At 44.5% G+C, this 12,197-nt stretch overlaps 1 protein-coding gene across 2 annotated transcripts in view; it reads left to right on the top strand.

Moving 5' to 3' along the window:
* The window catches only part of LOC119659171 (probable multidrug resistance-associated protein lethal(2)03659), a 120,740-nt gene that overhangs the window by 61,363 nt on the left and 47,180 nt on the right, over positions 1-12,197 (top strand). For both annotated transcript variants that reach the window (XM_038067124.1, XM_038067125.1), the window contains exons 2-3: positions 1,810-1,917; positions 1,981-2,066. In XM_038067124.1, coding sequence (XP_037923052.1) covers positions 1,841-1,917; positions 1,981-2,066 — 163 coding nt within the window. In that variant the 5' untranslated portion in view covers positions 1,810-1,840. The remainder of the gene's footprint in view (positions 1-1,809; positions 1,918-1,980; positions 2,067-12,197) is intronic.

The following is a 12,197-nucleotide window of genomic DNA, read 5'->3' as shown; positions in this document are numbered from 1 at the left end:
TTAGTGTCATCATGCGGTAAACCGAGCACACCTGATTTAATCTGTACAAGTTTGTAAGCCCTTCTGCTAAAACAAACGACGCAATAGCGAAACGAATCGGACCATTGCAACTATGAGCAATTTCCGACTGTGCCTCGAGTCATCGACGTTCGGTAGCAGTGCCACGGTAACACCAGCTCTCTTTTGGTAAGTTTACTCTAAGTACCTTCTAACGCCTCATTGAACGTTAATTATACCATCCAAGAATTTGAGAGGTGGTTGGAGATGAGCGAATGTCAAAATCCGCTTCCGTTTTCTCATCAGTCAGGGTCCAGTTAGGACATCACCGCTGATATTGTATTCAGCGCATTGACCTCTACATCCTCGGCATGTTTCACTATGCCAATGTAGCGTCATCTGCATGGGTACAGTCGTGGCCTCTTCTGAGACTCAAAGTATGACCACTGCATTATTCATTACATAGCAGAGGACCCATTATTGTGTCTTATGATACCTTCGCTGCGACGACGTAGTTTCTGAGAAACTCGTCCGGTTCATAGCAGAGAGTCTTCTTCGAGAAGAAATGCCCGACACAAACATTATAAATCCAGGAACACCTACTTCTGCTAGTATATCTGTAATTCGGCTTGAGTTTGCGGAGTCGAATGCATTTTGTGGTCAACCGGTAGTATAGGTCCCAGGACGAAACGTGGATTGGTACCCACGATGGAGCCTAAAACCTTGGAAACCCCTGCTGAAACGACACCTACAGCTCTACTACCAAACCGTATCTACACCTCCACGTGGTGACCGCTGGGAGCTCTTTCTTAACGAAAAGCTACAGACGGAGAAGGATGAAGGCGAGTTTTCCGCGCCTAAAAACGGGACAAGTTGTAACAACTGATCCTCCAGGTTGGGGGTTGGCTAGGGCTGACAACCCTACACGGAAAACCGATGTTACGAAGCCACAGAAGGAGCCTTAGACAGGAAGGACTTTACAACGACGAACCCTGCAACGACAACGGAATAACGATTTGCGCATTTTCTCCTGGAACGTGTACTCCCTGTACAGAGATGGAGCTGCCGAGCAGCTAGTCGATACCCTACCCCAGTATAGGGATGATATAACATAACAGCGTTGCAGGAAATGCGTAGGATAGAGACCGGTCTCCTGGAGAAGAGCCACTACACCATATATTATAGCAGCCATCTAGTAAACCATGTGCTCGGATTAGGTTTCTTAGTCAACCAAAAAATGAAACCTGCTGTTACCGGCTTTGAAAATATAAGTGAAAGGCTATGCACTCTGCGTTTGGGAGGGAAATTTAGAAATATATGCCTCATTAACGTTCACGCCCCTACAGAGGAGACTGCAGACTCGGAGAAGTATACCTTCTACGAGGCTGTTGAGCGGACCCTCGAAGCCTGTCTCAAGTATGATATCAAAATCAATCAGCGTAAAAAAAGTTTGAACCCTCCACAGATTCTTGGGCACGGACCTGTCAATACTATGGCAAATTGGCCTTTAGCATCAGAACCCTTTTCGCATCTGAAATGCAGACATTTAAATATTGACGTCATGATCTTATCAAATTCAGATAATTTTTTCATCAATAATTCAATTTAAATGCAATCATGGCGTCTATGTCCTTAGTGTCATCTATTTTTTTATGAAAATTGTTTATATTATTGTCATGGGAACGCTTTGCGCGCCAGAAAGGCCAACTCAAATACTGTAAACAAACCAATTACCAAATCCATCGAATTCTTGTATAACAATTCATAAACTTTTGTGATAATTAACATATTCTTTTATTTTTTATATTTCAGGACGACCATTTGAAGGCAGATTGATATCAAGATGGATTCGTCTAAAGCCACCGAACTGCCTGAAAATCCGCGGGAAACCGCAAATCCATTATCGAATTTATTTTTTTGGTAATTGAAACAAAATTTCAAATTTTCCGGATAAATCGTCTGATAACGTTCGTTTTATTGCAGTTATACAATGCCAGTGTTTTTTAAAGGAAGAAAAAAGGAGCTAGTTCCAAGCGATCTCTACAAAGCTTTAAAAGAACATAAATCCAGTAAGTACGTTATTTGAATTTAATTTGAAATTGTGAAAGGTAAAGTGACCTTTTTGACCCTCTTCAAATGAAAGGGGTGTACAGAATGAACAGGTATAAATTAAACTCAATAGGTTAAGTGGTTAATACCTTCCATCTTAATGCAAGAATACCGGACACTGTCCCAAATCGTGTATAGAGGTGTCATCGTACTCCACACAGAACCTCCAGGCAATGTCCGTAGATATCCCTAGCTTCCCTAAGTGATGGTTGTAGCCGACAGTGACCAGTGAGAATTCTCACTATGATTCGGAGGTTCTTTTTGGTGAGGTTTAAGCAATCCTTTGTGTGCTTGGGTTATTATACCCCAATAAGCAACCTGGACTGCTTCATTTCTGGTAGGCTAGCCCAGTATACTTCCCTCAACCGTTCCTTTTTACTTTTTAATGTCATAGCCATGGGCTCGTTTCACATTCCACAGAAAGATTCTGACCCGTGTAAAGGTGTCCTTGCTACCTTCTTAGCTAGTCCGTCCGCTGCCTCATTGCCTTGCAACCCAACATGGCCTGAAAACCAGAGTATTTGACGAGCCGAGCGTAATCAGTCTCTCAAGGCATTCCCATACCAGTTTAGTGTTCACCTGGTTGGAGCTAAGTCCCTTGATCGCTGCTTGGCTGTCAGTGAGAATAGCAATGTTCTACCCCCTGTAGTTCCTTTGGAGATGGCGTCTATGGCGTCTATGGCGTACATTTCCGGCTGGAATATGCGTGTGTATCTACCCATTGGCTCCTAGAACATTTTCCTTGGACCAATGACACGGGTACCCGCTCCCTCTGCTTTGAGGGATCCGTCAGTGTACCAAATAATCAGTTGCTGGTTTAAGCCGTATGTCACAGCCACGCACTCCCAGTTTGCCTTATTACTCCAACGTGTTTCAAACTTATTATAGAAGTGAAACCTCATTGTTATGTTATCCCTTGGTATCAATCATTCGGGATACCGCCTGGAAAGTATATCAATTTTTCTTCGATTTAAACAGCTCCCCGCCTCACTAATACTCCCGGCCATCCTGAATATTACCTTCCTTGCCTGCATCTGTATGTGCAGATATAGAGAGAGATGAATCCCAGAAGGACCTCCAGAGATGCAGTTATGTAAGCAAGTCCTCATTACCCCGCTTATACATCCCAAAGCCAGTCTTTAGAGTTTGTGTAACTCCCTGGCTTGTGTGTTGAGTCCAGTTCTTTCTGCTCAGATTACCGCCCCATCGATAATCATTGGCCTTATTATTACAGTGGCTATCCAAAGTAATATCTTCGGGCCGCAACTCCATTTTCCTTACTATTGACCTGAATGGATAGAGTCGATCGAATATGAACTGAGTGCTTGTGATTTTGCTTTCTCATACAACCAATTCCCAATTATTACTGACTGCCTTTAAAATCATCATTTACATTTAATTACTTTCCATATTTATTACACTGCTCGAGACATTACTTCGGGTCTGCAAAATAATAAAGTGGTAGTGTTTTTAAATAATTCTTTTGGTGATTTCAATTTGAAAATTACAGCCGGAATAGTGACAATAATGGCCTCACCAACTTTATGGTTTCCTCGAACCTTGCTGAGCAATATAACTGGATCCATGTTTACTGTCCGTCTGCTTTATCAGAATGTTAGGGGCTTAAGAACCAAGCTGGAGGCCTTCAATTTATCCGTGCTGGCTTAGCAGCACCATGCCATCTGTATCTTCGAAAGATGGCTGGACGATGCCATATTAAACTTCGAACTCCCAGAAGGGTACTCCACTTTCCGCTGTGACAAGGATCGGTATGTATCTCGTAAGTCCACCAGAGGTGAGGTCCTAATTGCAATAAAAGATACACTCCTCGCCGAACTTGTATTCTCCTCCTCTGGCTTCTCTTTTGACTGTATTGTTCTTCGTGTCTCGCCGCCCAACTTCCCCCTGTCCATTGTATCTTGTGTATACGTCCCCTGTGCTTACCCTTTTCACCTGTACGAAAAATTGTTTGACAGTTTATCTGAACTCCTTTCTGTCAGATTCCCTTTCATCTCTTTCTTCCTTTGCGGAGATTTTAACCTCCCCGTGCTCGACTGGCCTAATCATCCTAGCCCTCCAATTCCTTCCAACAACCTCTCCCATTCTTCCCTTTTACTTTCTTCCTTCATGAACACTTGTTGCGCCCTGAATTTCAATACCACCAAAAACTCCTTGGGCCGCACTCTCGACCTCTTTCTTTCCAACCTCCCCGATCGCCAAATTTCTTTATTTCTTCGCACTGGCGCTCACCACCCCCCGCTCCTGTTCTGTCCGATCTCCTCTCCTGTGATGTCCCTTCTTCCCTTGTTTGCCTACATTCGTACCCGATTTGGTTCACAATGGAGATTCTTAATAACATTCGCCTGAAACATACACTGCGGAAGAAGTTTCGGGCTTCTAAGAATAACACCGACCTTGCTCACTTTAAGGCCATGCGCTCTGCTATTAAGTCAATGATTAAAAACGCGTATAAAAGGTACTTATTGAGCGTCACAGCCGCCCTTGCCCACGGTAACATGAAACCCTTTTGGTCTTACATTCGCAATTTTCGTAGTCCCACTCAATCTCTCCCTTCTTCAATCACTTTTACTGACTCTACTGCCAACTTCCCACAACAATCCTGCGACGTTCTCTGCACCTACTCCTCTTCCGTGTTTTCTCGCTCGACACCTCCACCCTCTACGTTTCTTCTAACTTCAGACTGCTCCGAATCTCTGACCATTCCTCTCCTTACGTCTTCCTTGGTTGAACTCCTCATTGGTAATTTTGACCCCAATTTCGGGCCTGGCCGCGATAGGCTTCCTAATCTCTCCTTTCCTAACTGTAGAAAACACATTTCTCTCCCCATGAGTATAATCTACACCAAAAGTCTAGAAGAATGAACCTTTTCCCATCTCTGGAAAGAGGCCCTTATCATCCGTATCCTCAAAAGCGGAGACCCTTCTCTTGCTGTGAACTCCTCTTGCTCCAAAATCTTGAATCGTCTACAAGATACGTCAACGATTGGTTGACCGCGCACTTCGGTCACCTCACTGTCAAAAATCAGCATGATTTTGTAGAGCGTAGATCAACGGCTTGAAACCTTCCTCCCTCAGTCATCTCCCCGCTTTCCTCCTATCTCTCATACCGTTCCTGAAAAGTTTCTTTTCATGCTTACTCATCTTGTTCCTTTTCTCCTTCCTCTGGCGTTCCTCAAGGCTCTATACTTGGCCCCTTACTCTTCCTTTTTTTTATCAATGATCTGGCCTCCATCCTTACCTGCCCGTGTTTGCTTTACGCAGACGACCTTAAATTATTTGCCTCTGTTTCGTCTCCGCTAGAATGTGCTCTCTTGCAGTCCAATTTGGTCCGTTGGTGTTCGGTCAAAATAATAACACTAAATGTTTCAGTTTGTCTCAGTTTTCATAATTAATTACTGCCTGTAATAAAGTGGAAATATTGGGAATCGTCCAAAAAGAGGAAGCAGACTTACCATCACCTTCCACTTCCTCTCATCGACCTCTACCTTACACCGCAGATTCGTGTAGGAACAAATCTTTTTCAAAGCTATTTATCGTGTAAAAAGCATAGAAAGGACTGAATTCGAAGTCTATCATAATCTTGACAAAAATATGTACCTACGGTAAGACTATTATTTTCGTCGTTCAAAGAGTTAAAATCAACGAGCGGTGTATTAACCTTGGGAGTGGTTTAAGATCGATTTTCGTTATATCACCGAACTCAATGCCCTGAATGCTTCCGAAACTGAACTACGTATATAGCATGCTGGTCCTAAGCCTAGGTAAAGGAGAGAGCCAGTCAGAATGCACACAATACTTTCCTGCTTTTCGACAGAATAAACTCTGCAGTATGTTTGTTTGGTTTAGACAGGAAGAGTTTGGTCTGTCTAGCAGCATTAAGGCTTCACCACTTGTCATTATGGGAAGATTGTTCCTAGTTTTTGATAGCAGCATCAGCGAATGCTATCGACTTCCCAATTGCTGGTTCCGGTCCGGGCATGGCGAAAGTTGAAGCCTCTTCTGCTAAGGCATCCGAGATTTCATTTCCCTCTACACCACAATGACCAGGTACCCAGAACAAATCCACCGTATTCCATTTAGAGACAGAATTCAATCGGTTTCTACATTCCTAAACGATTTTTGAAGTAATAAAAGTACTACTCAACGCCCTCAATGCAGCTTGACTACCACTGAAAGTCTCTGCCTGAGACACCAACTGTCAATCAAATCAACGGCGCGTTGTCTATTTCTACACCCCATTCCGAGATCTCGACCAACAGCAAGCCCAGCCACGTCATCCGCATAAGCTTCAACGTGTATTGGCAGATTTTGCAGTTCGCATAGTAGTGAGTTGATCAGCATACGTCACAGAAGTGGCGATAGTACACCTCCTTGAAGGCAGACTTTTGTCGCTATCGCTGTTAGGTAGCGATCAACACCCACTTCAGCAAACAATAATCTCTGCGTTAGCATAGCGTAGATCCACTTCGGAAGGACGCACAGTCAAAAGTCGTTTCGATGTTCACGAATACCCCATCGCATACTCACCCTTCAGAATTGCATCCTCTATCTTTCATCATCATCATCAACGGCGCAACAACCGCTATCCGGTCTAGACCTGCCTTAATAAGGAACTCCAGACATCCCGGTTTTGCGCCGAGGTCCACCAAATCGATATCCCCAAAAGCTGTCTGGCGTCCTCACTTATGCCATCGCTCCATCTTAGGCAGGATCTGCCTTGTCTTCTTTTTCTACCATAGATATTGCCCTTATAGACTTTCCGGGCGGGATCATCCGCATCCATTCGGATTAAGTGACCCGCCCACCGTAACCTATTGAGCTGGATTTTATCCACAATCGGACGGTCATGGTATCGCTCATAGATTTCGTCATTGTGTAGGCTACGGAATCGTCCATCCTCATGTAGGGGGCCAAAAATTCTTCGGAGGATTCTTCTCTCGAACGCGGCCAAGAGTTCGCAATTTTTCTTGCTAAGAACCCAAGTTTCCGAGGAATACATGAGGACTGGCAAGATCATAGTCTTGTACAGTAAAAGCTTTGACCCTATGGTGAGACGTTTCGAGCGAAACAGTTTTTGTAAGCTGAAATAGGCTCTGTTGGCTGACAACAACCGTGCGCGGATTTCATCATCGTAACTGTTATCGGTTGTGATTTTCGACCCTAGATAAGAGAAATTATCAAGGGTCTCAAAGTTGTATTCTCCGATCCTTATTCTTCCTGTTTGACTAGTGCGGTTTGATGTTGTGTGTTGGTTGGTTTTCGACGCTGACGTTGCCACCATATACATATATGCAGCCCAAGATCTCGCCTCAATGGTACTCAGCAACGTGATACCTCTATAATTGCTGCACTGTGTGATATCTCCCTTTTTATGTATGAGACAGATAATGCCTCGTTGCTAATCGTCAGGCATTGATTCGCTGTCCCATGTCTTGAGGACAAGTTGATGAACCACTTGGTGTAACTGTTCGCCTCCATATTTAACTAATTCGGCTGTAATTTCATCGGCTCCTAGCGACTCTCTATCTTTGAAACCAAATAATGAAGAGCAGACTAACAGGACTTTCCACATTGGTAAACATGTTGGTTTTAATTTAGTGAGTGCGACCTTAGCGCCTTCTCGCGAATGTGACGCTCAACCAGTCTATCCAGACATTTCAGCGAAAATGATACTAGGCTGAAGTTCTTTGGATTTGAATAGTCATCTTCCCCAGGTTTTCAATTGATCTTCTATCGCCAAAGGAGTCCTTAATCGCTTAGGGAGCTCGACTTTGTCGCCAAGAAGTTCATTGAACTTCATCCTAGGATTCCGTCTTTGTATTACAGGCTGTTAGAGGAACACCCTACGTTCGCGTTCATCAGACCATCCTTTAGAATTGCATTTGCTACTGCCCTAACAAATATGCTGAGCGTTCGCATCACAACCTATTAAAAGTTCAAGGCCACCTGATTCTGCATACACTACCAGATCCCTTAATTCTTGCTTCGGCGGAGGACACAAAGAATCATAGGGTAAGTAAGCAGAGGTAACTATAACGTTTCTCCTCTTACCATTAACCTGGCATTGTAAGTTGACCGCAACAAGGTCCTGGGAGCAGAATTGTCTCATCATGGTTGACTCTAACAATTTTGACATCAGAACGTGAGCTCTTGGTTTCGAGGATCTTTCATCGAAGAAGATCCTAGTCCCTTTGACTGATCCAATACCACAGATTCTGTTAAAACGAACTAATGGCTTTTGAACCAGAAATATATAAGGACAGTCCTGCAACTTTGCCAGCTTTGCCGCCAATAGATAGGAAGAAGCTTTGGCATGCTGCAGGTTGGTTTGACTAACTTTTATGTTTGTAGCTATAAGTGCAGTCTAATAAACCGTCGCTAACTGAAAAGTCTGCTGCATTCAGTGTGGATCTCACCGGGGTTTGTCCTCACCTTCCGCAGAAAGTTTCGTTTTCTTCCGTCCGATTTCTCTTTATATCGCCACACTTGGTGGTGTAGCAACGCCCATGTCTTCATACCCAAGAAACCTTACCTTCTTTCGCCGTGCCTTCCGTTGTCGTCGGCTAGAAGCTCTTCCTGGTTCACGGAGTCCGGGCTGCATGGATCTGTTTTCACATACCGGCGTTAGACCAGTTACGTCCACATTATCAGCTTCGCTTACTTCCGTTTTTCCGAGTGCAGGGGGAGGAGAAGGTTCTGACAGGCAAGCCTGTAGTCCCTTCTCCTAAAGTCTCCTTCTGCCGAGCCTTCCTTGCCCGTATTTTAGAAGAGTTAGGCAACAGTGTCACCGACAGGCCGGCCGTAGTCAGATTTCCAGTTCCTCTCATTAAAGGAGTTGCTGTACTATCCTTTTTGGCTGACCGCGTCGTAGACACCGGCTGTAGGTTTACCTCTGAAGTGGAGAATCTGTCTTCCACCGATTTCTCCGTGGGGGAACATGAATTAGGTGAGGTCTCCAAAATCCGTGCCTCGGCCACGACTTGATTTCTCAGAGTCACGGGTGGATTCGAAGTCTGTGACTTCTTACCACTTGGAGAGTTACAATCCTTTGCTTCCATCTTCAACAGGTGGTGTCCGAGGGGGAGATGGGCATCTGAAAGATGGAATACCTCGCAAGAGCCCTTCGGAAAAGGCATGTTATTTGCGGTCTACAGGGAACTCGATAGTCCGATGCCAAAAGTTATGACATAGAACGCAAACGCGGTGAAAATAGCTATAAACTTCACTATTTTGGTAGCCCACACACGCGATATGGTGTTAGCATTTCCATCTCAGAGGGTTTCCGTGATGTCATTAAAGAAGTCGGACGGTTCGGTGATCATTGCATGAGACGTTCGCACGATTTACTTGTTCACCGCATACGCACAACAAACAAGTCGATCCGATGCTGAGAAAGATGCCTTCTAATTTCGAGAAAAGGAGCTTAATTCGTGATCAATTGTATAGAGGAGAATTAGACCTTTGAAATGATGTATAGGTTGGGGGGTCTAGGAGCTGGGAAAATGGGCGTAAATTGGGGTATTTTTTTTTTAAATTTTAAAAGATCGTATCTCCGTTAATATTGAGCATTTCGAGGAGAGGAACTTAACTCGTGATCACAGCGATTAGCTGCAACGAGTAAATGGCAAGAATATTTCGGCCAGATTTCAACGGAAGAATTTATTCAATGAGGAAGAAAGTATCCCACAATTGGTCAATCGCGGCAGTCGGTAAACAAAACACCATGTCATTAACACAGCAAAAGTGCTCGATATCCTGGGTGTCTGCCCATAAATATTGAAACTCCATTGACGTGTTCCGTCGATACGTGCTTGTATGCTTCTATGCTAGCCAGGCTAGGGAATGTGGCGGGGGGATTCTTTGAACACGTGTTCTTATACCAAAATTTACGTATCCTCCAGAAAAATCCAACCAACACAAGATTTCGAGTGCACCTATCGAATAATCAAGCAGTCTGTCCTGCTCTACGGCGCAGAGGTATGGTCTGGCGCTCTTAACAAGAAGGTATATCGTAAACGCCTCGCGCAAGTACAGAGATGGGGAGCTTGGCGGCTGGCGTCTGCATACCGCAATGTCTCTGAACCGGCCGTGTTGGTGATCGCGGGAGTGATCCCCGTTGCCCTTCTTGCTAAGGAGCGTCAGGCCATATACAAGTGCAAGGGAGATGAGCCAAGGGAGGTGGTTGCTCGCGAAGAACGGCAACGCACTCTAGAGGAGTGGGAGCTCTTGTGACAAAATGAAACTAGAGGCAGATGGACTGCGCGGCTCATCGGCAACTTAGGTCCGTGGCTGAATCGGAAGCATGGTGAGACTGACTATTTCCTTCCCCAATTTTTAAGTGGGCATGGAGGTTTTCAGTCTTACCTGCACAAGATTGGAAAGGCGCGTTCTCCGGATTGTGTGTTTTGCAATGGAGTTGTCGAAGATGCCCACCACACTCTTTTTTCTTGTGGAAGGCGGGATGGGGTTCGTCAGCAGCTCTATTTAAACACAGGGATCTCTCTCCAGACAACATTGTCTAAGAGATGCTGAGGACTGCTGACAGGTGGAACCGTGTTGCCCATTACGTTCGGGCCCTTCTCGTTGCTAAGAAGATAGAACTCGACCGGTGGAGGAGCCGGATGGCAGGGGGTTCGTTGAACTGACAGTTTCCTTCCTCCTCTCCCCTACCGTTGGTGAAAGGAATTCCCTGATTTGAATGCTCTGCAAGGCGGGAGAGTCCGGGGACTAGCCCGAAGTAATGTGACAAACGGTTCCAGGCTAGCTCTCTGACGATGGGGAGGTGTTTAGTTGGTAGTCCGACGACGCACCGAATCGGGAGTCGAGCTCGACCGCTCGCGCGGAGCCTTAAACTCCGGAACCGAGTGCCAGGTTCGAAAAGGGAGATCGACGAATCGCATCTTCAATCAATGCTTTTTTTACATCGAATGTATTGAGAGGCGTGGCCTTTGAGGTTCCCGCTCTACCTTGGCATCTTCAGATTACTCCACTGGAGTGATCTCCCTTGTAAGAGAGTTCTGCGGGGTCAAAGCGGAAGAGGGAAAAAGGGACTCCTGAAATCAAAGAAATGAGCTGGAATTCATTTCTTTATAATTAAATCTTAATTTGTAAGGCAACGGCACAACAAAACCCAAAATATAATAATAATTCTGAAAATAATAAAAACTAAAAATGAAACCGTGTTTTCCTTGTCACGGCATAATTTGAGAACGGCTTTACCGATTTGATTGATCTGTGTTTCGAAAAGTTTCCTAATACTTTGTAGAAGGTTCTTGTGGAAAGAAAAATTCAGAAAATTGTGCGAAAAATTGAAAAATTGCGAAAAACTTTTGCGTTTGACGTTTAGTACGTACACTTTTGTTTTAGGATTGGTGGTCAGAATCACTCTACTCAAAAGGAAAAGGTGTATGTGTCTTAACCAAAACCAAGACCGTAAACCTACCGGCCTCGTTGAATATGTGGCACCGCCAACACTTCCTCTGGCCGCTCAGCACTGCCGTCGTGGCGGTATCCATACAATTGGTTTCATTAAGTTTAGTTTTTGATTATCAATGAATAAATATCATTAAGCAGAAGCAGGGCCGAAGAGAGAAAATCTGGGCCCACCGTGAAAATTATGCGGAAAATGGAGCCCGGGGTGAAAATTATACGGATCTGAGGAGAAAATTATGGGTCTGATGAGTTGCCTCTGCCCTGAACGAAACCCTCAGTCACTTTTTTAATTTGTGGGTATTTACCTAAAAAAGAGGAATCCGTAGACCACAAATGTGAAAGAAAGTTTCTTCCCAAATGGTCCGGTCCGACATCAATTGGATGTGGACTTAGGACTCCCTCAATCCTTAAACAAAAATAATTTCATTTCGGCCTAGTTTGGGTCTGAATGTATAAGGCGGAATTCACTTGGATATAATTCGCACTCATGTCGTGTTTGCAATTACACATAAAACAGCGATTAGCATCTGTAGTAACTTTCGGTCACGCTGCTCCCAGGCAGAGGTGAGGCATTGACGAAACCGTCAATCACTTTCGGGATTTTTGTAAAATTGAGTTTTCCAACTTGCATTGAATAAT

The sequence above is a fragment of the Hermetia illucens genome, chromosome 6 (assembly GCF_905115235.1).
Source record: "Hermetia illucens chromosome 6, iHerIll2.2.curated.20191125, whole genome shotgun sequence".
NCBI classification, from domain to species: Eukaryota; Metazoa; Arthropoda; class Insecta; order Diptera; family Stratiomyidae; genus Hermetia; species Hermetia illucens.
The sequence above is the reverse complement of the archived record's forward strand: the minus strand, read 5'-3'. Positions and strand labels throughout refer to the sequence as shown.